Source organism: Panthera pardus, unplaced genomic scaffold, assembly GCF_024362965.1.
Source record: "Panthera pardus isolate Hobbes unplaced genomic scaffold, ASM2436296v1 HiC_scaffold_26, whole genome shotgun sequence".
NCBI classification, from domain to species: Eukaryota; Metazoa; Chordata; class Mammalia; order Carnivora; family Felidae; genus Panthera; species Panthera pardus.
This window is the reverse complement of record NW_026526832.1, coordinates 34,854,643-34,882,399: the sequence shown is the minus strand read 5'-3', so window position 1 is coordinate 34,882,399 and position 27,757 is coordinate 34,854,643. Positions and strand designations below refer to the sequence as shown.

The window sequence follows — 27,757 nt, the reverse complement described above, 5'->3', positions numbered from 1 at the left end:
ACTCAAGTTAATTGTGAAGACAAGTGCACAGAGCAAGCCCACGACAGAGGTCCTGCTGCAGAAATGCAAAGCGGTTTGCAGCACTTAAAAAACCAGGGCCAAGATGGGCCTCAGAAGCCAGGGCTGTCAGTAAAGAGCTGAGTGGGAAGAAAATGCTGTCAAGATGGAAACAAAATTGCCCACGATTCAAGTTGGAGGCCTCATCCTTTCCTGATACTCTACCCAAGTGGCCCGGAGGAGAGAGTCAGGTTTGTACCTTGGAAAAGCAATGCTTGATGCTTTTGCAAACTGGGATCAGCACTAACTAGATCTGTAAGGAAACTGACATTATCTGAAACCTTTCCGACTAAAGGTAAGATTAGTAAAATCGTATCTCATTTTACATGCTCATCGTTCTTTACAAAACTTTTTTAGATGCCATTCTTTAAAGTAGAGGCTTGTAACTAATGTTCTACTCTACTGTAGTAAAAGAAAAAGCATAACTTAGTGCAAATATCCACTCTAACAGGGACGCGGGCTTGTACAATGTGGGAAGCCGCCTCCCCTGAATCCCAGGCGTCACTGTCCACCTTTGCGGTGGCCGGGAGAGTAGGAAGAACAGGACATAGGAGGAATAAACTTCCTCATGCATGTGAGCCTCGCACACCAAACCTATGAGGGTTCATCAAATGGGACATACTCCTAAGTCCTATTAACACATAAAAGTGAGAACTTGGGGAAAATGAAGCAAGTGTGGTTTACTCTGATAATTATTAAGTCACAAATAATACAAAGAAAATATAACAGAAAAAGCCTTTAAATGTTCTGTGTTGCATATTGGAGACATGAGTTACTGTTTATCTAAATGTGAAGTTCCTCAGAGCTTTGTATTTCTCATCAAGGCATTTTTACTTATATTCGATCGTTTAAAAAATAACATTGTGGGGCGCCTGGGTGGCTCAGCTGGTTAAGCATCTGACTTCAAATCAGGTCATGATCTCACAGTTTGTGCATTCGAACCCCACATCAGGCTCTGTGCTGACAGCTCGGAGCCTGGAGCCTGCTTCGGAGTCTGTGTCTCCCTCTCTCTCTGCCCCTCCCCTGCTTGTGCGCTGTCTCTCTCTCTCTCTCTCTCTCTCTCTTAAAAATAAACATTAAAAAAAATTAAAACAATAACACTGTAATACAGCTACTGTCTTCTATCCACCTATAAACTAAGGAACAGTAGGGCAATTTTAGGATACAAAAGAGCGAGAATCACGTTTCCATTTGCAGCTTTCCCACTGCAACAGAGAATCCATCCTTGAGCTGCTGGAACTGAAGCGTTCATTGTCCACAGAGCCCGTCCCCACACCCTCCGTCCTGCTTCGAGTCGGCAGGCCGGTGTGCACATCACCTTTTTGATCGTTGCACAATACTGAGGCAGCATACTCTGGTCCAGCCCCTCTATTTGCTTCAGTTTCTCACATACCGCATCCACATTCATCGAATTCAGTGATACCACTGCTCCTGAGGCTGGGCCTGACCCCTAGATAAGCCATGGAAAAATACACGTGTGAACAGCATTTCATGCCAGATGCATGTAGCACATGACAGAGAAACTCTCATGAAGTTACACTATGAAGTACTCCGATTAATAACAAATTTCCAAACGAAGGTTAAAAACAACAAATGTGTGTAGTATGGGAAAATGCCATTAGGGAACAGATTTAGCTACTGTTCTTCTTTAATGAGCGGCCTGTATTCTAGCAAATACAGCCTGATCAAAACGACTTTTCTATGAAGATAGAGCATTCCATGAATGAAGCCTAAGCCAACTTCTCAAATGTTTATAGCCTGACCGCAGAAAAGTAGGGTACAGCCCTTAATCACAGGAAGGACAGGGGGTTAAAAAAAAGGAAAGAAAAAAAAAGGAGCAAAGAGGGAAAATTCAGATGACTGTATTATAAAAATACAAAAGGTAAATCTATGAAATAATTTTTTAAATGCCTATACTGAACAGCTTTAAATGTCTCTACATACTAGCTTGATAGTCTATGAGAGCTGAAGTTTTCACACCTTGATCAGATTTTATATCCAAGGAATTTAAAACTTCCCTTTAAGAATCTATACAATAAGCACGTAAATATAAAACAGAAATATTACTTCTTAACACAGGTAAAAGTAAATACAATCCATTAAAATGTGGTTTCATTTAAAAGAAAAATCACAATAATAAATAATTCTAGTACTTACTTAGAAGAAAAACAACTTCTGAATGTGGGGACGTACTAAAGAAGTGTTTGCCCTGTGGTCAATTATATATGGATCTCCTCAATGATAGGTGTGGACATTGAGGTCTAAACAGGTTAAGTTTTGACTTCAAAGTCACAGAACAAATAGCTAGTTAGTAGCAGATTTGTACCAGAACCCTAACTTATCAGGTCTTACAACTTCCTATCTCCCTTGTTGCAACGGACTATTTTTGAAGAATTTAAAGAAACTAGGGGGCACCTGGGTGGCTCAGTCGGTTAAGCGTCCGACTTCAGCTCAGGTCATGATCTCTCAGTTTGAGAGTTCAAGCCCCGAGTCGGGCTCTGTGCTGACAGCTGACAGCTCAGAGCCTGGAGCCTGCTTCGCATTCTGTGTCTCCTCCTGTCTCTGCCCCTCCTATGCTCATGCTCTGTCCCTCTCTCTCTCTGTCTCTTGATAGTAAATAAACATTTAAAAAATTTTAAAAAAGAAAAAAATTTAAAGAAACTATAACCACAATAAAGAAAAGACAAACCAACTAGTATAGCAGATAAAGACAACGTTCAAATGATCTGCCCTGTATACCACTCAATCTAATTTAATAATATCCTATCCTCAAGGATGTGTAAACATATGTTCTACTGCCTCTTTTACCATTATCAGGACAAAAATACACGATAACACAGCCAAAACTGCCTATTAACCGGTTGTTAAACGTTATTTGTAATGTGAGAGCACATACACACAAACAGCATATACACAGCACATATCTTTATTACATATAAACATAGCTAGGGAATGAGACCGTATTGAACAGGGAGTTGGGAGTATTAATTTTATGACAGTTAGGGAATCTCTGCAAGTTAACAAGTATGAGACGGACCCATAAAAGTTTGGAAGTTAATGACTTGGAATATACTGCACCAAACATGTTTACTCAGAGTTTGTTTTTAATTAAATGTAAATCTGAAACATGCATATATTATACGGTCCGAGGTACAACTGCTTCAAAAAATACTAACAGCAAAACACTAGTATTTCCATAATTTGGTTTTCCTATCTCTATACATAGTTCTATTTTCTGCCTGGATGAGTATAGCCAATATTCAACATGCTAATTATCCAGTATCTACTATAGAAATTTAAAATGCTTTTTATGAATTCTTAATAACCATATTTGTTTTATCTTCCTTTCCTTTTAAACAGCTTTATCGAGATATAATTCACATACCCTACCATTCTCCCTTTAAAAGTGGATGATTCAGTGGTTTTTAGTATACTTGCATAGTTGTAAAACCATTACCACAATCCATTTTGCAACATTTTCATATCCCGAAAAAGAAATCCCTGTACCCGTTAGTAGTCATTCTCCACCCTTCAACATCCATTCCCAACCCCTGTCAACTACTAATCTTTCTGTCTCTAGACCTGCCTATCCGGGACTTTTTATATAAATGGAGCCACACAACGTGTGACCCTTTGTGTCTGGCTTCCTTCAGTTAGGATCATGTTTTCAAGGTTCATCCGTGTCACGGCGTGCGTAGGCACTTCTTTGTTTTTACTGGTGAATGATATTCATCTTTTAAATGGTCTTCATTGCTGCCTTCCAAACATTTTTATTCCTCAACCTGTCTCTTGTCTCTGGATGCATTTATGCTTTACATATTCTTGGTTCAAAAGTCACAGTTTGATCAACAAAATAATTATCATAATGGATTATAACTTATTCTGTATAGAATGAGTCCATACTGCTATAAAAGAACTGAGTAAGTGAAATAATTAAGTGAAAATAAGTAACTGAATAGATAATTGAGGAATAAAAAGACAGCTTTTCCTAATAGAATTGAATCAATAATTGTAGAAGAAGGAAACAGAAAGTTACCATTAAGAAAGCAGCACAACAAGAGTGGTTGTATCTAAGATGCATCCACGTGTACTAAACTTAACGGGCAAAAGTATAAGTAGAAACAGGATATTTGCGGAGTATCAAAGTATCTCTCCCAAGATATTTATTCGTTAAAAAGGGGAAAATACAACTTTACAGTGTTGAGACCTGGCAGAGGCCGCCTTACCCAAGCGATTAAGGTTAGCACAGACCCTCTAACAGGATGCGCTGAGAAGGGCGTGGCACCACCCTTGTGGGTCTCTTACCAGAGACATATAACCTCCAGCTGACAAACCCAAATAGGGGGACAGTCTGTAAAATACCTGACCGGTATTCTTCAGAAGCGATAATCAAGGTCATGAAAGACAAGGAAGGACCAAGGAACTGTCACAGATCAGAGAACTCTAAGGAGAAATATAAACAAACACAACTAGATTGGCTCTTGGGCCAGAACAACGACATTAGTGGAAAACCGGTGAAATTCAAAGTCTGTAGGTAGTTAACAGTATCGTACCGATTTTAACTTTTGCTCTTAAACAGTATGCTACAGTCATGAAAGATGTTAACACGGAGGGAATACTATTTTTATACCTTTTCTTTAAGTCTAAAATTATTTTAAAGTAAAGAGGTTTTTTTAATCCCCCAAAAACTCTATTTCTGACTATGCTAAAAAGGAAAAGTATCATAGACATGGAACAAATTAACTCTGTCAGCTCGGGGGGAAACGTAAACTTTTAGAGTATCTTATTTCCACAGAGAATCTGGGAGCTCAGCGATAGAGCAATGCTGATAGATACCACTGTTGTCCTTCGAAAAAACAAAGTCCCACATAATTTTACTTTTATGCACCTTTAAAACGTTTGCATTTTATCAATTATTTTAAAACATAATTTCTGTATCACTGGGGATGATGCAGAAAATATATACTCTCTGAATGACTTTTAGAAGCTTTGTAAGAAAAGATAAACACACACATGATCATAAGATCCCAAAGCCAGAGTCTGACTCCTGGTTATATGTAGGTAGGACTTTTTCAAGATGAGGAGTAAATTATCAATAAATTAAAATATGTTACATTGGAGAAATGGTAATTACCTGCCAGGTCTTTTCTAAAATAATCACATATAGGGGCGTGTGGGTGCTCAGTCAGTTAAGGATCCAACCCTTAATTTCCGCTCAGGTCGTGATCTCACAGGTTTGTGAGATCGAGCCCCATGTGGGGTTCCACGCTAACCGTGCAGAGCCTGCTTGAGATTCTCTCTTTCCCTCTCTCTCTGACCCTCCCCGCCGCACAGGTACAGGCATATGTACTCTCTCTCCAAATAGATAAACATACATTTAAAATAATCACATATAATACAATTATTTTGAAACCAAATGAGTCTTAGTAATCAAAATAATGATTTTTGGATGGAAACCTCATAAAAGGACAAAGAGTACCAAAGTGATAAGGAAAAAGAGTACTTAATAATTCAACAGGTAACTTAATAGAAAACTAATTATATTACTTTGACAAAATACAGAATGGTAATATTCTAAAGTTTATCATGCATTCTTATTTGAAATATATCAGCTATCACTCTAGAACAGATCATTTCAACATATATCACAATTTATTTTTAAAAATTTTCTAATGCAGATATTTGAATACAAAAGATGTTAGTTTGTTTAAACTGTTAAATATAAACTTCAAAATGCACACAAGTCAGAATTTCTTTAGGGAAAAGTAAAGCTAACAAAACAGACTGAAATTGCCTTGATGCAACTATATTATCTTATATTGTAAGTAGATTAAAACTACACTCTGAAACACTATCGTTTTGGTAAATTTATTAAATAAGCTTAGAAGTGATTAGCCAGAATGAGTGCCATGCCAAGGCTAAAAGCGGCTATTAAAATAAACTCGGGCACTGAAATAAGCACAGATGTATCAACAGCCCAGCGTGAGGGTGCCAATGGTTGCTTCTAATAGTCTAATAAGAAAAGTGAGTAAGAAGATTTCACTGAAAGTTTCTGTACCTGTCTTTGTTTGTTAAACCCAGAGTCACACGGCTTTAAGGAAGGAATAAAACAGAATGAAGGACACGAGCTTAAGTAAAACATCAAATAGGCACATGTAATAAACACAGGCAGCACGCTTGTCACCCCTCAGACACCTCTGCAGCAGCACCAGGCAAGGAACACACATGCGCAGTTGCACACACACGCACACACGCACACACACAGGTTAGTGTGATGTCATTCACGTGCTCTTGGTAACATTAAAACTGTACTCTCAGAACATATAGTCTTTCTATTAAAAGAATAAATCATGGGCCATACATTCAACAGGAGAACCAGGTAAATAAAATTTGCTGTGAAAAGTCAATATTCCTACCACCTACCAGTATAAAATTAATATTTAGATATTCTAATTAAAAACTGCAACTGAAGAGAACCACTTTACTAATAAGATTTAAGCACTTGGAATTCACGTGAGCACCTCATAAAATGAAATATTATCTAGCCACACTATGCTTAATGTTCAGAAATCTACTTTTCAGATTTGGGGTTTGTTTCACTGGGCATCTGGCACATGATCGATGCACTAAAATACCATTTGAAAAGAAAGCCTTAAGAGCCTTATGGCTCAAGAAATCCTAAACGTAAGGCAGAAAGTATCTGCATACTGTGATTAACAGAACGATTTCAGCGATGTGGATTTTTTAAAACTTCCATTGAGAGCCGATGCCACTGTTACTGATTGTTCTTCTATACCCACTAGGGTGGTGGTAAAAACTGTTAAATAGCGAAAATAATCTACAGATGACTGACAATACTGATTCAAAGTTAACTTACAACATTGTTTTAATAAAGGGCAGGGCCCTGCTAGCCTGATGTCAATGTTGTCCTTTTAACACATTCAGTATCTGCAACACCTAATGGGAATCTTTTCTTCTAATTTACATATCTACCTTATAAACAGGATTTTCAGAAAGTTACTATATATGTTAATTATATATAAATGTATTATATATTTATTATATAACATATGTGTGTGTGTGTGTGTGTTATATATTATATAACATATGTGTGTGTGTGTATACACACACACACACACACACACACACATATATATATACATGGAGACTTGAAAAAAGGAATGCTAATGAAATTACAGCTCAGTATAAGGTACCCAAAACACAAAAGAAAGCTGTTGTTGACCTAGCTGGAAAATATAACTCACTCTTCAGATTGCATGAGAAATAATGAGGTCAAAGTTGACAGATAAGGCTTAACACTACATTTTAAGGGCAGCCTTTTAAAAAAAAGTACCAAAAACTGCAATGAACACGATTTCATGTTTTAACTTCTAACCGTACACCAGAGTTTCAAGGATATCATTACTGCAGTATATTTCTGTGGAAATATCTCCACCAATTTTGCAGCAGTTTATTAATCACTTAGGGAAAGAAAGTTTTCTAGGGTTGAAGTCTGGCACGAAGACTTTCAAGCCTGAGGTGAATGCAATTTTTCACTATATTACTAAAGGAAAAATAAGTGAATACTTTTCCACACTGGAACAGAATAAAAATGCACTTCTAAATCACTTTACAAAGCAGGAATGACCCCGACAGAAGCCACTGAGAGGTGACAGGTGCCTGCACTCTACATAAAACCTAAAACATGCCCGCTCCTTACCCACGGCGTCTTTAGCTTTCTTGTCCAAGTCTGCTCCTGAACAATGAGAGACAGCTTGATTTGGACATATACTTGTTTGAAAACAGGTTTAAGTTCTAAGCCAGTGGTGGAAATAAAAATTATCTACTGTCAAGCCCCATCTTTTTTTACTTTTTACTGAGTTACTCCAACTGGATCCAGTTTAATGAAAACAAGACCTTCATTTTTAATGCCTGTATTAATTCCACCATTTTCATCAACCTCTAACGGCACGCTGGAAATAAGGGTACTGTTCTCGACACTGCCTTTGCAGTTCTGAAGCTCTTCACAATTATACTTTGTACTATTTGTCTTCATGCCTTTTCAATGTGGTAGAAAAGTGATCTAAATAAAGCTGTCTAAAGGTATCGAGTAAACCCTGTGGCAGAGAAGGCTGAGAAGGAATGACCTCAGAGTCCTGATAGTTCCCGCAGCAGCCTTCCAACCTAGAAGCTCGATGCGGGTAGGAGTTCCATCAGTTTTCTTCACTGCTGCACCCACTAGAATAGTGCCTGGGAGATGCTCAAGTTTGTGCAGCCAGTGAGTGATCACACAGGCATTGGTAGTAGTCCGTGCTAAATAATTCAAGGAAGGATAAAAGGGTAAAGAGAGGCTGGACCATTCCTTCTTTCGAAGGACTGCTTTTCAGTGAAATACGGCTTCCACCGCGAGCAGCATGCCTTAAATACAAAGACTGAATACTCCTATGAGCAACCTGAAATACCGCAACAAAATGCCCCGAGGAGGCCTGGCACGAGATAAGCCCTCCCCTGTTGGGTCCTTCCCTTCATGGTCCCAGGATGCTCGGATGCCACTACTTCCTAGCGGGAATCGGACTGAGAGAAAGAAAAGGCACCGAGTCCATTCCCTAGAAGGCTGTCAAAATCTAAAAGTATTCAGAGCGCTCAACCCAGAAATCCTTCTAAATTCTAAGAAAACAAACTGATGGACACCTTTCGGGCCACAGAAGCATCAACAGATAAAAGACTGAGTTAATCTACACTGAATGGTGTATTTGCACACTGCTCCCACTATTGAGACACAGGTCATTTAACTTAACATGGAACAGTTTTAGTTTCTGAGTCTTTAAAGCTCCATGAAATTTGCCTTTGGTGTAGTAATAATAATCACTAAGTACTTAAAGTATGCTAAGGCTGAGTAATCCTTAAGTCAGACCTATGGGGTAGGCCTGCATTTCCCAGATGAGGAAGTTGGGTATCCAAGATGTTAAGTAGTTTGGCCAAGGCAAAGAGCTAACCACCAGGGTCTATTTGACTTAAGATCAAATACCTGGCTAAGTCATGCTTAGTATTAACAGGAGCAAAGAAGGCAGCATGTCTGAGGACTGGGTTGTGACACAGGCCACATGGGTCCTCGTCATACATCTATCTGGCGCTCCCCTCCAGTAAACCTCAGGGAAATCTCCCAGACCCAGTCTGGAACGTTCTTCTGTACCACGAAGCCGAACGAGGCCACAGGTACCAGAGTTCCTGAGGATCCTCAAGAGGCAGGGTAAGTCCAAGGTGGGGACCAGAGTTCTGCTTTTACTGGTTTTAGGAACCAGAGTCCTGATTAATATTTCATTTCTGAAAAGAACTTCTCTGCCTTAAAAGCTCCTTTCTAGCTGTGATATTCTGGGGAACATATATCTTGGGTCCAATGTTAATTTTTGCCCAGTTTTAGAAGATTTGGCATATATTTTTCTAGTATAAAATTATTTTTTAAAGTTAGCATAGAGTCTCGTATTTGACATCTTCACTTTTGTGAAACACTTGGACATACCAATAACCTGCCTGGTAAGTCCTTGGCTGTCCTTCGCAAGCAAGCTATAATCATTACAGTGTTCCTTTCATGTGAGAAAACCCAATTGTTTTCATAAGGCTCTGCTTTATAAAGGTTTATCAAAATTCCTTACGGTAAAAAAAGATGGGACCGCTTATGCTGAAAATCCCAGTTGGTTAACTCTTTACAGTCTTGCTTTCTTGGTGGTATTCTATATTCATTTTTACTCATCGTTCTGTGTCCGTCATGACAAGACAATTTGTCCCAAGATGTTTGTGTAGCTCCTGACTTATCTTTAAGCGCCTCTTGTCATCACCTCCTGCATACAGGGGGACAGCTGAATGAGCAGACGGGCTCAATCCACAGGCCTGTTATCTCAGAAATCTAACATTTTCTACTACAGGACTGGAAAGCCATATGAGCCATGAAGAGCTAGCTATTTTTTACATTAACCACTGCTATGTTGATTCAGCTCTAAAGATCCCAGACAAGGTTCCCACGTACAGATACTTCTCCACATTTCCACCACTGCTTTTAATTTGGCTTCGAACTACGTGTCTACTTTTACTAGTCTTCTACCAAACAAATTTTACATGCTATTGTCATTGTTAATTTCTTAAAAGCAAAAAAAGCGTGATAAGCATTTATTATTCACTAGGCCAATCACAAAACTACCTTTTAATGTTAAAAGAACAGCAAATAGTATGGTTATTTTACTAAACAAAGGCACTAATGTAGGCAGAGCACCTTTCTGCTTTGTTATTGGGTTTCTAAACACATCGCAAGAATTGCATTATTTCCCCTTCCCCAAAAACTCATTTCCAATTTGCTTGATGCTCCTTCACTGGTCCCTGAAAGAAACTACAGATATCTTTTAATTATAAGTCTTTGTCCCCACGCTCAAGCATGGGAATAGCGACTATTTCAGCATGTCTGTGTCGTTAAGACCATCAAATTCTTCACAGTATCTGATTTTCATCAAAAGTCTGCTAAGGAATTTTAGCTTAGAGAATTGCATTACATGCATGAAGGTATGTATGAAAGGCTCTCTGACTAAACTAAAAGTCATTCTTGCATACGGTGGCAATGATCCGCGGATAAAAGATTCCCCCAACACCCAAATAGAATTATAGTGGTTTATTGTGTCTATTATTCCTGGATAATTGGAGTCACTCAAACACTTCAGCTGCAACATTAATGACTTAAAAAGAATCATCAGCTCCTCAGTGAAAACACCAAGATGGTTCTTTCTCTTAGAGAAACTCCAAGAAACTCAAAGTTTCTCAAAGAAAAACTCAGAGAAAATTAAAGTTAAAGAACTATTGCCTACCCAAATGCATGTTTTAAGTTAAAAATTGTGGGTAAGCTCAGGATGTAGTATTTCCCCACATTAATTCTAACCGTCATGCCGCATTTTAGAAGAGCTCTAGATTAAACTGATCATGTTTACGCGGGCATAACATTCTGTAAATTAATCAGTAGACATTAAAATACAGAGTGGGTTCCTAAATTCCACACTGAGTAAATGAAGATTTTCAGGCTCACCACATTAAACAAATCTCTTATTAAATACAAAGTCTTGAATGAATGATAAATATATGAAATGATTTCCTACACAGTTTTTTAAAAGAAACTCACTTTAAGGCGTTAGCCAAAAAAAGGTTTAAAAAATTCCAGTTATATAATGAACCACCTGCTTATCTAAAAATTTTATTTTAATAAATATACAGATAAAGAAAAATGGTACATTCACGCTAAGGTTTCACAAACTGTGGACACCTAGATTAAGAATGAGGCACTACAGATCGTTTTGGTCTACACCATCTAGCTGATAATGTGCTTTTGTGCCCTCAAGGGGGATCCGGGAAACTTTCAGAAGTGTTCCATGCGTGCAGTACCAACTGCAGGCCGAAGAACACCACCAGTCAAAGGTGAAAACAGCTCAATACCAAGGAACAAATACCACCAACTGACCGCTCCTGGTGGCTGCTGTAAAAAACAAAGCCCATCCCGGTGTCATTGAAAAAGGGGAAAAAGAGTTGAGTAAATAGAGGGTAAAGTTAAGCATTAGCTTTTAAATGAATCTGTGAGCTCTCATTATTAGTATTCAGCTACTCTACAGGAGCAGCCATCACAGCGCAGAGGCAGAGTTAGGGAACTGCTGTCACCACAACTAAGACAGTCGTTCCTGCTGCAGAAGCGATGACAGGCCCGTGTTCCCAGCACAAGGCTACGCCGTTACCCTCAAGGAGTCTGTGGGTGAAGGAAGCCCCTCAGCAGCATCCTCCTTGATAACCTCCTAACAACACAAAACAAGAGTGTGGGTGAAAGGTGAGGGGGGCCGAGCCGTAGGGTGATGAATGAACATGGCACTAACACGACCACAGACAACACCGAAACCTGCGCGTGATTGGAGCGTCCCTCGGCGACACTTAAATTTTAAATAAACAGTTGAAGTTCTACGGCTTTTATCTTCTCACTTATAAAAATACGTTCACGGGAAATCTCTTTTTTTTTTCCATTGTTAAACTGACCATTAGGAACACCTGGTAATTTACAACGTATTTTGTTCTGGATTGGATTCAATCACACATTTGAATAATTCCCTATCCTATTTAATTTCTGCCATTAGATTAAAATGCTCCTCCAATAGATCCTTGAACTTTTATACCATGGGGCTAGCATATATACGTGTACATGTGCATATATATACAGATACCATGTATGTATGTTTTCTTAAAAAGATATTAGAAATGAGCAGATGTAAAGGTTTAGTTTTTAAAGTTTTGGTAACAAACACTGCATTATAAGCCAGAAACTCTGGTTGTAAACAACTCAACATTTATTCCCTGAGGCTGCTAGTCATTTTCCTTCCATAGACATTTACCAGAAATAAAAACAAAACACATTTTATGTTAGTAATAGCTTATGTGTCTTAACGCTATTTATTAAGTAAGTTGCATTCTTTTGCTACAGAAAGGAAATAACCAACCTACTAGTGCTGTCTATGTGTCTTATTAGATTAATACTTTAGTTACCCTTTTTTATACTTACTAGGCCATTGCTTTGATCTCTGGGCAAATTCGTTTTTACTGATGGACGTGAGATGAGGTGTTGGGAGCCGCCAGGGTAATACCTTGGCGTGTAAAGGTAGGGGGCAAAGAATGGCTATGGAAAAAACACGTAACAAAAGAAGGGGATAAACAATTACAGAAATCAAAGTGTGATGAGATTTATCAAATGAAACTAACCAACAAAACACAACTCCAAATTTTGAATAATGCAAGTGACAAAACAAAAGAAAAAGTACCTTACTCACAGTCTGTCAGATATTAAACCCAAAGTTAAGACCAGTATTTAAAATTTCATATTGTTGACTTAATATAAGGTTTGTAAGCAACTGAAGTTTTGCACCTTACAATCTGACACAAGAGTCTCTTTTTAACATTTTTACGGGCTTACCATATGTCAGTTTCTAAGTGATTTACAAATATTAACTCACAATCTCTTTAAAAAAGCAGAATGGACTTTTAATAGAATACTGTTCTTTACAAAAAAAGATGAGCTTTAAGGGAGACCAAAAAAAAGTCTCAACGTATACAAGAACACCTAGCATGGATTCCAAGAATATTACTCCTAGAGCTTACTTTATATCCTACAGTTTAGAGTTTATCTCTTAAATGAGGTGTATTTATTAATGGGGAATCCATTGTTTAGTGAGATTTGTAACTACTGCCTTTATTTGTAGCCAACTTCACATAAACAGGAGACAGCAAATTATACGGGCTAAACATAAAGATTAAAACTCATTAAGCTTCATTACACTGAAATAACATCCTCCCCTACCTTTTAACTGCTGCCATTTAAGAAAATTGTTCTCTTTTAACTTTTAGACTGGAAACCTCAGATAACTAGAACAAATAATAACTAGATTTAAAAACATGAGAAAATTTTAAGTGTTTTTAAAATGATAAAATGCTATTAAAGCATCACATCAGCCTAGATGGTATGGTAAATTAAAATAAATAAATTTCTTGGTTTCAAAACCTCAACTGTCATCGACCGATCAATGAGCCATTTTGTGTGAAACTACAGCAGATTTTAAGACTGCTAAATAAAAAACCTGCATTTCAACACTGTTACCCCACAGTTAACTTTTATAAGTATGGACTACATTATAAAATGCTACTGATCTACCTTTTTCTCCCTGTCTGAATGAAAGAGTAGAATAACATTATTCACGGGACCTCTGTGAATAGTGCCCCTAATTACAGTTGAGCTTGAACAACACAGGGGTTAGGAGTGCTGACCCCTCCGAGGAGTCAAAAGTCTATGCATAACTTTTGGCTTCCCCAAAACTTAACTACTAATAGCCTACCGGTGACCAGAACAATCAAATAACACATATTTTGCATGTTGTATGCATTATATACTGTTTTCTTATAATAAAGGAAGCTAGAGGAAAAAGTCATAAGGAAGAGAAGATACATTTACAGTACTGTGCTGTATTTATCAAAAAACAAAACAAAACAAAACACCAAAAACCCTCTTGGTGTGAGTGGATTCACACAGCTCAAACCCGTGTTGTTCAAGGGTCAACTGTACTTAGATGGCCAACATTTTTCAAAAACTGAAATTTTAATTTAAATTCTGGAACTCCTTCTTTGCCACATTTGTTCCAAACTTCACTGTCTTCCTAGCTCACGTGAAATTTATTTAGGCATGCAGTTGTTGGCTCCTAGTACTCCTATGAATACTAGCCTCTATGTTTTTCTCAAATTAAACTAAAGAGGGAGACAACAAAAATAAGAAACTGTAAGGGACCTTAGAGTATGGTTCCAGAAAGTACACAAGGAGGGTTCAATGCTCCATTTTCCAGTAGGAAATATTAGTATTTAAGATCATTAAGGTGGGTGTAGCTTGGGCTACTAACCTTGACAGGGTCTGTACACCACTGATACCCGTGCTTTCATCTTTTCAAGTAGAAAATTATCATATTTATACTAAGTAAACAATTATACATGACTGCCAAAACTTGAAATATAACTTTAGAAATGGGCCACCGGGCTGTTATTTGGCAATAACATCTGAATCCTACAAGCAGCATCTGCCATCATTATCTCATGCTTAAAAGCTGTAACACACATTAAATATGGGTTTACTAAACTACTGTGGAAATTCAAGTTCACCATTGTTTTTAAATGCCAATGTAATTACACAAAACATAACAAATGCAACATTTCTTTATGAACAAATAGAGAAACAGCTCCCTTCGTAGCACAGGACAGTCACTGATGACCCTGTGGAGTTCACTTTCTTATAAAAACAAAAAGCATCTCTAACATTCAGACTCCATTGAGATCTAGAACCCGTCCAAGTGAAAAATTCTTTTGATTTTTAAAAAATCACGTCCTTTAAATTCCACCTTAACATTTTTCCTATTTTAAAGCTAAAGTGCCATTTCAAAACAATAATAGAATCCACAGCAGAAAACTTCTGATATTTCCCCCAAACAAGTTCTTAAAATTGAGGATTCCCAGCACTCTCTTACCCTGTTGTAGAATGGATGCTGGGGTCCCGTCATCCCACTGTAATAGCTGCTGTGAGGCTGTGGAGACACGACCCCACCTGCAAACGGTCCGTTGAAGGACGTAGAAGAAGAACAGACAGACGGAGGCTGACTGTAGCCTGACGGTGGCCTTGGAGGAGCTTCGTGTAAAGGCAGCGGGGGGTATGCAAGTCCGCCGATATTAATCTGGTCCCTCGCAGCACGAACATCTGAAAGATTAAATGATACCCCAGAAGGCAAAAGAAAACGGGACTTTAGTGATTAGTCCAACTATCACCTCCTTCTTCGGTTACCAGACAGAGACATGCTTTTTTCACTTGCCAAGAATTCCAACTGGCTTAAAGGAGACAGGAAATCTTGGCTCAGAAAACCTTGTCCATAGTCATTCCAGAGAGGAAAAACCCAACTAGTTTGCATTAAAGCTTTTGTCACCATTTGAAAAGTCACCATCTGGATTCTTCTCTTCAGTTACCAGAGCAATAATTTTTTCTTTGACTTTTTAAGGTACTTGTGCTATTCTAACAATTGTTTATGATCCATTAAGTGTTACTATTAATAATTCACACCTGTCTGATATTAATGAATACAATGATCGCTAAGCTGTGGGCTTGCAAAGCATAGGACTCATCCATCTCTGAACAACCACAACCAATTCCATGGCCACACAACACACCTTGACATCAGCCTTATAACTAGTACCTAAAAAGAGAATGTACAAGTAGTCTCAGGCTCTCTCTTCACAACTCCCGGAAAACTCAAAGGCGGGTCAGCAGTGCCACACCAAAGATAATGTGTCTCGATAAAGATTTTGTGTGTGTGCATGTGCATGTAGTGGTGCCTCAAGGACAAGTGAAATGATTCCAAAACTTCAACGTCACTATCCTCAATTTCCAGTCCACAAATTTAAGTTAAAATTTAGATAACCATATTTTGCCCCCTCGGATAAACACTCCTATATTAAGCTTGGTCACAGAAAAATTACAATGGGCTGACATCTTAATTTTTTTTTTTTTTACATTTATTTATTTTTAGAGACAGAGAGAAACAGAGCACAAGTGGGGGAGGGGCAGAGAGAGAAGAAGACACGGAATCCGAAGCAGGCTCCAGGCTCTGAGCTGTCAGCACAGAGCCTGACGCAGGGCTCGAACTCACAAACCGTGAGATCATGCCCTGAGTCGAAGTCAGATGCCTAACCGACTGAGCCACCCAGGCACCCCATAATGGGCTGACATCTTAAAATGGTGACTATATCTCAAAATCTGACTCTAAAGCAGTTAAGTCAGGTGTGTGGGTTCTCATGAAAACTATTAGAATAAAGTGAATTTAATAAATAACATTACTTAACATTTTCTAAGGAATGTCAAGATTCTTAATCCTCAATTGCACAAATTCTCCTGTGTAGTGCTTGGTTCAGTATTTCCTGGTATCTCATGGAGCAAGAGAAACCTGCATCGCTAAGTTAGAAATGGGAAACATTTTGAAGACTTCAGATAAGAAAAATTAAACTTACTACCAATACCCACCTGCAATAATTTCCCGTAGTTTGGGGTCTAGGTTTACAGTGCATGGCAAAAAGGTTTTTACGTCTCGAGCCACAAGAACCGGGGTCCTTGAAGACAAGAACACTTCAAAGTTTCTTATATCTCCATCTATTTCAAGCAGTGGCTCAACATCTTTAGTTGTTGGAATATTCTTTGATATCCTTCAACAAGAAACAAATGGAAAAGGTCATTAATGTCACTATTAGAAAGGAAAATTCTACATGTAACTTAAAATCTATTCATAAAAATAAATAACACATTACACATCATAAAAAAATTTTAAGGACAAAAAAATTTGCAGTTACAAAATGACTAAGATAACAAGTGTGAGGTCAGAATTAGAACGCCTTTGGCCGCAGGCAGGACTCGGGCTAGGGAACAGGAAAGAAAGCAGGTTTTTCAGGCTCTTCACATGTGGATGAGGACCTTTTGGTGAAGGTTAAAGGAGTTACCATTTTACACACAGCACAGCAAGCCTCAGACAAATGAGCCAGCCCGCCCAAAGCCACGCAACTGGGCAAGAGAAGTTGACCAGCTCTCGACCCCACATTTATTATGGAATCCCACCGTCCTTAGCTTGCAAAGAAAAGAAGTAAATGATAATTTTTAAATAAATTACATACACTAGAAAAAAGTTAGTACAGGTTTTTCCTGTTTCAAAAAAGGTTTTATTTTCTATTTCTTTACTGCTCAGACCCAATCCTGGGCTAGTAGCCAAATATTAAAAGCCATCCGAGGGAAAGCCCAGGGAACAAAATTAGCAAACAAGAAAAGACAGGGTGCTGGGGAGGACACAAGGACAAGGATTTTGTGTTAATGAGCCTCAGGGAGTCCCTTGCACGGACTCACGCACACCTGCACAAAACAGAAGAACCCTCTGATGGGATTACTTTTTAATAAATTAAAATGGCATTCAAAGTGATCAGCGATATATTTTAAATGAAATGAAAAACCTAGGAGAATGGTTACAAAGACTCATTTGCAGAAGTGGCCAAGATCTCAGAGTTTTAAACAGTTAAAAAGGTAGTTCATCTGTTTCAGGAGTGGAACATAAAATACTAAGAAGGGAAGCTAGAAAGATTTAGATAAAAACACACAGCTGACAAGTCACATGAAACAAATTAACTGAATTTTAATGCCAGCTCTGCTTAAACTTGAATGTGAACAGTGTTCTCAATATGATGAACAATACTGCTGTTCACAAGCCAACAGTCTACTGCTGGTTTCCAGATTGAAGTCTCGATTCTAACCTTTTGAGCTCAATACATTAAACTCTTCCACTGAAAGAGATATTTATGTAAATGATAATCTTTTGGCAATGGGCCACTAAAATCATATGTGTCTTTATTTTTCAGATATTTTTCCAAAGGTTAGTATTTAAAGAATTTAAGTAACTTCACTTTTCAATTAAGAGTGAATTTGAATTTCCAGTATTATGAATCATGGGAATTAAAGTTGCCAGCAGTTAAATGGCCCACAGAAAGCATTATAAAGCCTCAGGCAGCAATGAGCTCCTAGTAAGTTTAAATGCAATTTCTTTCTATGCTACCAATCTAGCAATACTTGTTAATGCCAACGGCAATGTAAGTTAAAGGCATTTTGATTACAAATGACAGTGGTTTATAGAAAGTCCGTATTAATTCCCTGGCAGAAATTACATAAGCCATTCAAATCACTTGCATTCAAAATGAGGTCTTAAATTACATGGGGGAAAAATTTCTATTTTAAATCAAAATATAAACAGGTTCTAAAAGCATAATTTATGAAGAAGGCATGATTTGTCACACTTTATCTAAAAGTAGCTGCCTGATAATGTCATTATTTAATCCTAGAAGGTTAAAAAGAAGACAAAATTCCTTCAAAAACTTAGAGAACACTCTTAACTGCCTCACAATTTTATTACCTTAAGACAAATTCAACCCCTACTGGGCTCAAATACATTCGATCAGTGAATGCCCATTTATTAAATAACGCTCTATGCATAGAGCACTTTTGAGATTCCGGGATGGAGATGGAACACAGACAGAAAACAGCTCCTCAGCACCGCCGCCAATGGGTATGAAACAAAAGACGGAAGTGAAGTCCACATGTGTGGAAAGACCACTGAAAACCCAGAACGCCTCAGGAGCTAACTACGCTCTCTTGTTCGGTCTTGACCCCGCGAATTCCTACTCCCCCTTTGTCTCGACCCAACTCCCCGCCTCTTCAAGCAAGTCTTTCCCAAGAGCAGACCCTCGTAGCACATTTACTTTCCTGCACACCACATATCCCTACCGGAATTTGATAATCATTAGTGGAATTATTTTGTTGATGTCTATTCCCCCTCTAGACCGTAAGTTCCTTTAAAGCTTGGAAGAGGTTCAGTTTTGTTCACTATTGTATCTCCAGGGCCTAGAGCAGAATACTGTCACATCACTTTTGCTTAATAAATATTTGTAGAACGAATACAAAGAAAAAATGCATTGTTCCCAAAGAGCTCTATTCTTCTGTAATAATTTTCACTGTAATTACACTTTCTGATATTGAAAAGAGATTTACGCTTGGAAAAGAGTAGGTTGATCCACTTAAGAGTTCATTTTCATACGTGGTGTGAAATGTGGGTCCAACTTCATTCTTTGGCACGTAGAGATCTAGTCGTCCCAGCACCATTTGTGGAAGAAACCATTCTTTCCCCCATGAAATGGGCTTGGCACCCTCGTCAAAGCTCAAGCAGCCCACAGATGTATCAGTTTATTTCTGAATGTTCAATTCTATTTCTTTGGTCTATCTCCCCATTCTTAGGCCAGTGCCTCATTGTTTTGCTCACCGTAGGTCTGTAGTAAGTTTTGAAATTGAGAAGTGTGAGTCCTCCAACTTTCTTCTTTTTCAAGAAGAATCTTTTCAAGATTGTTTTGGCTATTTGGGATGCTTTGCAATTTCATGTGAATCTGAGAATCAGGTTTCCATTTCTGCAAAACAAGGCTATTTTGGTAGGGATTGTATTAAATCTGTAGATCACTTTGGGTAGTTCTGACATCTTAATAGTCAGTCTTCCCATTGATGAACATGAGATATATTTCCATTTAGATTTTTTTAGATCTTCTTTAATTTAGCAATTCATAGTTTTCATTGTACAAGCCTTTAACCTTGTTGGTTACATTTATTCCTGGGGGTGGGGGGCAGGGGCGCCTGGGTGGCTCAGTCGGTTAAGTGTCCAACTCTGGCTCAGGTCATGATCTGGCGGTTCGTGAGCTCAAGCCCCGCGACGGGCTCTGTGCTGACAGCTCAGAGCCTGGAGCCTGCTTCAGATTCCGTGTCTCCCTCTCTCTCTGCCCCTCCCCTGCTCATGCTCTGTCTCTCTCTGTCTCTCAAAAATAAATAAACATTAAAAATATTTTTCTTAATTATTTCTGGGTATTTTATTCTTTTAGATGCAATAGTAAATTTAATTGCTTTCTTCTGCTTCTGCTTCTGCTTCTTTTTCAGTAGGCTCCCCACCCAGTGTGGTGTCCAACACAGGGCTTGAACTCACAGACCCTGAGACCAAGACCTGAGCTGAGATCAAGAGTTGGATGCTTAACCAAGTGAGCCCCCAGGCACTCCTAGAATTGCTTTGTTAATTTCCTTTCAGATAGTTCACTGCGAGGTACAGAAACACAAATGATATTGTGTTGATCTGTAGCCTGCAACTTTGTTGAACTTATTAGCTCTAGCAGCTTTCTTGTGGATTCCTTGAGATTTTCTATATACAGGATCACATCATTTGCGATTGCAGATAGTGTTATTTCCTCCTTTCCAATTTGGATCCTTTTCCTCCTGCTTTTTGTCCAATTGCACTCACTAGATCTTCCAGTATAATAGTGAACAGTGGTAGTGAAAGTGGGTGTCTGAGTCAGCTACAGGCTGCTATACCAAAATATCATAGACTGGGTGATTTAAAAAACATTTATTTCTTACAGTTCTTGGAGTATGGAAGTCTGAGATCATGGTGCCAGCACAGTCAGGTTCTGATGAGAACCCTCTCCCTGGTTTGCAGCTAACTGTCTCTTCTTGTAAGGACACTAATCCCAGGACTCTACCCTCATGACCTCATCTGAACCTATTTACCTCCCAGAGCCCCCACCTCCAATATGATCACATTGAGGAATAGGGTTTCAACATATGAACTTGGGAGAGACACATGCAGCCCACAGCAGCAGGGGTCCTTATCACGTTCTGTCTTAGTGGGGAAACTTGCAGTGTTTCGCCATGGAGAATGAGGTTAGCAGTGGGTTTTTTTACAAACGCCTTTTCATGTTGAGTAAGCTCCTTTGTATTCCCAGTTTTCTATGTGTTTCTATTGTGAAAGGATGCTGGATTTTGTCAAATGCCTTTTCTGCACCTACTGAATATTCTCTTGCAATTCTTTTTATTCTTGTATGATTGGTGGTAATACCGTCACTTTCTGATTTTAGTTATTTGTGTGTTCTTTTTTCCTTTGCCAGTGTAGTAGAAGGTTTGTCAATTCTGTCGATCTTTTTCAAAGAAACAACTTTTGGTTTGGTCAATTCTATAGTTATTCTAATCTTTTGTTTATCTCGGCTCTAATCTTTATTTTTTCATTCCTTCTGCTAGCTTTGAAACCTTAAAAATGTGTTCTTTTTTTCCTAGTTAATCAAGGTATAAAGTTAAGCCATGAAGGTCTTTCTTCCTCCTTAACATCGGCATTTACGGCTATACATTTCCCTCTGAGGTACTGCCTTTGCTGCATCGCTTAAACTTCAATCACTCCTACGATTCTTACAAAAGTACCATGATAACAATTCCAGGAGTCGCCTTTCATATCATATTGGAAAGGCCACTAGCCTAGGGCGTCTGTAGCTAAAGTAACAAAAGTAACAAAGTAACAGGAACTACAACTGCCCACAAGCACAAGGCTGTGTCCAGCCCAGCACACGCAGTGGAGCAAAGGGAAAAGGGGCGCCTGCATGCAATGGTCAGAGCCCATTCTCAAAACAACAGCACGGTGTCCAATGTTCTCATTAGCACCTACTTTTCAAAGCTTACAAAAGTAATGCTGCATTTTCAAGGCTTCCTATTCAGTAACCGCACTAGAAAACAACAAAGCACTTGTGTATGTGGCGCGGTGAATACATAATCATGCCAAGCCTTCAGGTTTGTTAGTTTCTGGTTTCAAGCATTTAATGTGTTTGACTTATGTGTTTAAGGACGATCCAATTAGGATTATATAATGCTAACCGTGAAAGTACTTGTCTAAATTTCCAAATAAATCACTGGGAGAGCTAAACAATGTTACTCTTTTGCTTAGCAGAACAGCTTCCTCTACATTTTAAAAAGATTATTTCCCACCGAAGGCGTATATATTTTCAAGACAGTGTGTGTTTCCTATCTGGTCAGAATATTAAGGCCCAAGATTACTTTTTTACACTGGAAGAAACATGTAGTAATGTAATTTAAAAAAAATTTTAGGGGCGCCTGAGTGGCTCAGTCGGCTGAGCATCCGACTTCGGCTCAGGTTGTGATCTCGTGGTTCATGAGTTCGAGTCCCGCGTCGGGCTCCGTGCTGACAGCTCAGGGCCTGGATGGAGCCCGCTTCGGATTCCGTGTCTCCCTCTGTCTGCCCCTCCGCCGCTTGCACTCTGTCTCTCGCATTGTCTCAAAAATAAATAAACATTTAAAAAAAATTTTTTAAGTGCTCAATATGCGAACTCAGTAGACTCTCATTAAGACCGCAATTTGCATAACTGCAGCTGGACTTCAGCTAGGACTCACATGGACAGCACAAGACATGACCTTGGTGGCAGAGATGCCACCACACCCAGGACCTCATGTGACACAGCTCTCCCTTATCCAAGTTACTTCTTTACAAGTCGGTGCTGCTGGCCACGTCTTGTTCATATGTTGCGGCCATCCTTGCTTCTTTCTTTGAGCTTGAATAGCAAATGTAGTCAGAAACTGAAAAATGAACTAGGACTAGAAATAAAGGAAAATTTTATGACCATAAAAATATCCTTGGGATAAGGGCACACTTATGAGCGCTGAGAGGTGTGGAATCACTAAGTTGTACACCTGCGGCTAATGTAACACTATACATTAATTATAGTGGAATTTAAAAAATCTCCTTATCCCTTTTTTTTTTTAAAGCTTGAATTATTTTGACACAGAAGCATTTACACTCGAAAAGAAACGCAGCTTAATACTCTCCAGTGAGGATTCCATTCGGTCCAGTGATGAACAGTAGTGCGTTCAACAGCCAAGGAAATAGCGTAACCAACGTCTGGGGTAAAAGTCTCCCTTTGAAGCTATTGTATAAACTTACTACCTATTTACGTGTTAGATGCTTTCCATTACAGGCTGTCATTTCTGGGAATACAGACCTACACTGCACCCCGGCTGGGCTCTGAAAGGACAGAACAGGGTAGTTACTGTGGCAGCTTTCCTTAAATCCAGACTTCACCAGCTCAGGTTAAGTCAGAATAAGGCTATAATGTTTGACAAGTAAAAGTAACGAGAAGAACTATTTAAAAGGTGTAACAAAATTAACTTAAGCGACCCCTGGGTGGCTCAGTCGGTTGAGCGTCTGACTTCGGCTCAGGTCATGACCTCCTGGTTCGTGAATTCGAGCCCCGTGTCGGGCTCTATGCTGACGGCTCAGAGCCTAGAGCCTGCTTTGGATTCTGTGTCTCCCTCTGTGTCTGCCCCTCCTCCGCTCATGCTCTGTTGCTCTCTGTCTCTCTCTCTTACACTAAGATAAATATTAAAAAAAAATTTTTTTTAATTGACTTGAAAGGCTGGGTCACTGGGTAACTGTGTGATTTGGGCCAAGTCCTGTAACCTCTCTCAATTCCAGTTTCCTTATTTCGAGGGCTGAAGTAGCTGTCTTCCATCTTGTGGACGGCCCTGTGGATGCCTCCCACACCCACCACGTGGGAGATGTTCTCTCTCTCAAAGTAATGAAGGAAAGCCCTGGCCTATGCCGTCCCTTCCACATCTGAGCTCCCTTGGTTTTGGCGTAAAAATGACACCGGAAGCATAACTTAACTTGGCTTTAAGGTTGCAAGTTTGGTAACGACAGGGATGAGAAAGGATCGACAAACAGGAAGGGTAAAATACAAAAGCTCGAAGAGGTATCTGCGCTGGCTCATGTACATTACAGATAAGGCACCGCCTTCATTTCTGTGTGTTGTGTAAGATGCTGTGAAGAACACACATGTAAATTACGTGTGTTCTTACATGTAATCTGACAGCAAAAATATATTCGGAGGTTATAAGGAATTGAGAAGAAAATGTTTTAAAGTACTAGTATTTGTACACGAACATCTATAGCCTGCCATTCTCTGAGCCAGGTGTTTTATCTAGTTTACCTAATTTCCATCTCCCAAACATTCCATGAGGTACCATTTCAACTTTTAACATGAGGAAACCGAGGCTCAGAGATGTGAAGCAACTGGCCTGACGTCACCTCCGATGTAAGTGGCAGAGCTGGTGCCCATCCGGCCTGATTCAAAAGCCTGTGCCCCGCTCCCTGCACTGGCTCAAACTGGGGGCCACAGACAGGGTTCAGAGTTCTTAAGTAATGATTTACATATTTTTAACTCCTTAAAATATAATAAGATAGAACACTGTTACATATTAAATTTTAATGCATTGAAGAAGACCGACATATAAGCCTCAGGTCATCCTGATTTTTTGTTTTAATTTTTTGCAGACTTTGAAATAAGGTTTCTCCTCCATTTTCAGGTGCAGATATAAATTCCTTTTTTTTTTTAATTTTTTTTATTTTTTAATTAATCCAGTCCAGCACTTTCCTCTTCATGAAGTTAGGCAAGCGAGTGCACTACTCCACCTGATGTGCCCAAGTCAGAGCGTAATAAACAGTTCAGAAATCAGTGCTAGTTTATGACATGACTCAGGTGACAGGACCTTGTCAGAGAAGCAGCACCCAGCACTTCAACCAATTAGAAGAAATGCGAGCAGCTGTCACATAAGCCTGGTGACCGACCGATGAAGCCAAATTAATTGAAAACATCCTGCCACTGCAAAGCACGTTTAAAAATTGGTAACATTCGGGGCGCCTGGGTGGCTCAGTCGGTTAAGCGGCCGACTTCGGCTCAGGTCATGATCTTGGGGTCCGTGAGTTCGAGCCCCGTGTCAGGCTCTGTGCTCACAGCTCAGAGCCTGGAGCCTGTTTCAGATTCTGTGTCTCCCTCTCTCTGACCCTCCCCCGTTCATGCTCTGTCTCTCTGTCTCAAAAATAAATAAACGTTAAAAAAAAAAATTTAAAAAAATAAAATAAAAATTGGTAACATTTGAATCTACTTAGGATTCAGAATTTTCTTGATATTATATTACCAAAACTAAGTACAGAAACAAAGCGAGGTTTATGCCAAGGTAAGCATGCAGGGATCATCCACATGTTTCAATTAAAAAAAAAATTTTTAATGTTTATTTATTTTGACAGAGAGAGAGAGAGAGACAGAGCATGAGCAGGGGAGGGGCAGAGAGAGAGGGAGACACAGAATCTGAAGCAGGCTCCAGGCTCTGACCTGTCAGCACAGAGCCTGACGTGGGGCCCGAACTCACAGACCTCGAGATCATGACCTAAGCCAAAGTCGGACGCTCAACCGACTGAGCCACCCAGGCGCCCCTACATGTTTCAATTTTAGTATGTTCTTCAGAACAGCTCATTTTTCTAACTGAATTTATTAGGAAATATTCTAATTTGAGTCAATTAATTTATATTCATTCTGCTTTATTTACTGGGGTTGTGCATAAGATTTAATTTGCAAAAAGGTTTCCACCGGGGGGGAGGGGGGAAGCCTGAGAAACCATGTACTACAGCCCAATGCCTACCCAGTTGCTGCCACACAAGTGATCAGATAATACCAATTCAGATGATAAAACAATAGTTTCAAGCTAGGGCAATAACAGAAGACTTCGGTAAAGAGGTTAAGAGAGGCAAAATAATTGCAACTGACTCAATATGAAAATACTACCTATCATAAAAATGTAAAGCCCATTGTTCCATATCAAGAGTTTGTACTAAGATGTATTAAAAAAATATTCTGATAAAAGTAAATGAGATCCGATTTTCATAGCTGCTTGAGGAACACTACTAATATTGGGAGGTGCTACCAAACAGTAAGAGATGTTCCTATTATTGTTTCCTTTTGGAATTCTTAAAGATTCTTCCATTAACCATCTAGAGGAAGCAAATGTTTTGAAATAAAACTCTGAAAAGGAGGTATACAGAATGAAGGTTCTGAAATCAAAGCTTGTCTATGAATATGCCTCAGATTAAAACAAAACCTTTAGGGGCGCCTGGGTGGCTCAGTCGGTTAAGCGGCCAACTTCGGCTCAGGTCATGATCTCGCCGTCCGTGAGTTCGAGCCCCACGTTGGGCTCTGTGCTGACAGCTCAGAGCCTGGAGCCTGTTTCAGATTCTGTGTCTCCCTCTCTCTGACCCTCCCCTGTTCATACTCTGTCTCTTCCTGTCTCAAAAATAAATAAAACGTTAAAAAAAATTAAAAAAAAAAACACCTTTATTAGATAAGCTATCTTAAAGATTTAATGTTTAATAAGAATAGAACCCAAGTTCTACAATGTTTAGAATTTAACGCTTTTAATCTAATACAAATCTTTAGTATTTGTATTAGATTTATTTTATTTTATTTTATTTTATTTTATTTATTTATATCTTTCAAATGCTCCCCTTTTTTCATACCCACCCTTTTCCCAAAAGCTCATGTAAAAGAATTTGAGGAGGAAAAGGTAGTACTAAACTTAATAAAGACTATGCCATAAAATCAGATAACCACTCATTTGCCTATGATCAAGAGTCTCGGTACTTACGAACGTCCTGTGAAGCCACTTTTTTTTTTTTTTTTTTTTTAATTTTTTTTTTCAACGTTTTTTATTTATTTTTGGGACAGAGAGAGACAGAGCATGAACGGGGGAGGGGCAGAGAGAGAGGGAGACACAGAATCGGAAACAGGCTCCAGGCTCCGAGCCATCAGCCCAGAGCCTGACGCGGGGCTCGAACTCACGGACCGTGAGATCGTGACCTGGCTGAAGTCGGACGCTTAACCGACTGCGCCACCCAGGCGCCCCTGAAGCCACTTTTAAAAAACAGTCATGGAAATTAAACTTTAAAGTGTCAGATATTCATATTTAAACTTAAGTGCTTTCCTTGTTTTCCTGCTCTGGAAAGGGAAGAGCAAAATGAAGTAGGGCTTGTTTCTTGGCTGAACATGCTAATCATGTCTCTAGTGAAATACTCCCACCTTGTGGACTTCCCGGATATTGCTACCAGGAGCTGCTGGCGGCAGAGCTCTACAGCGGCCACTCCCTTTACCTGTTTCGGTTACCCAGCGCTTTTGTTGTTTATTCTCCTATTTCAGAGTCTTAAAAATATTTTGACTTGAAATTCTGAAATCATAAATGTCTGTTGAAAAAAATAACTTCATATAGATGATAGACAGACAAATAGTCTGGTGGCAAATGTGAATCCTTCAGTAATCAGACTTGGGTTTTTTTAAATGTAAATGTGCATAATACTCGTACCGTATTATAAAATAAACTGTAAACCTGCATAGGTAATATTTTTGTTTTACATATCAAAACATATACTTTAGAGAAGTTGAGTTTTTTATTTCAGATTTCAAACAACCTTAGTTAATATACTTTTTTCATGTTGGAGTTAGAAACGCACAACTTTGGAACATTTAAAATTCTTTCTTTGTTCTTTTTATTTTTATTTTATTTCCATAAAATTACTTAACATGGCATCATGAGTTTAAATGAGAAAACATTTTTAAAATCAATTTTATCCTATTTAAAGCAAATGAAAAGCTACCTAAAAAAATTACAGCCACCTAATGCATATAAAAATGATATAAAGGCTTAAAAAACAGATGTACCAGCTGTTTAAGTGTCAAATATCACAACTGATTTTTTTAAGCATTCCCTACAGAACCTATTGCAGTTACTAGACACAATTAGAACTGAATAAAGCATTTATTTGGGGTTTTACATAAGTTGGTAAGAGTCCGCATTTTTTTAATAGAGCAGAAATTCAATCCTCTGGAAAAT

At 38.8% G+C, this 27,757-nt stretch overlaps 1 protein-coding gene across 14 annotated transcripts in view; it reads right to left on the bottom strand.

Moving 5' to 3' along the window:
• KIDINS220 (kinase D interacting substrate 220) overlaps nt 1-27,757 on the bottom strand; it is a 99,203-nt gene that overhangs the window by 11,449 nt on the left and 59,997 nt on the right. For 5 of the 14 annotated variants that reach the window (XM_053891175.1, XM_053891176.1, XM_019452621.2 and 2 more), the window contains exons 23-29: nt 16,670-16,848; nt 15,129-15,355; nt 12,632-12,745; nt 11,820-11,876; nt 7,778-7,813; nt 6,116-6,148; nt 1,376-1,507 (exon numbers count right to left, since the gene is read on the bottom strand). In XM_053891175.1, the coding sequence (XP_053747150.1) occupies nt 1,376-1,507; nt 6,116-6,148; nt 7,778-7,813; nt 11,820-11,876; nt 12,632-12,745; nt 15,129-15,355; nt 16,670-16,848 (778 nt within the window). The remainder of the gene's footprint in view (nt 1-1,375; nt 1,508-6,115; nt 6,149-7,777; nt 7,814-11,819; nt 11,877-12,631; nt 12,746-15,128; nt 15,356-16,669; nt 16,849-27,757) is intronic. The other 9 variants (XM_053891178.1, XM_053891179.1, XM_053891173.1 and 6 more) reach the window with 4 other exon arrangements.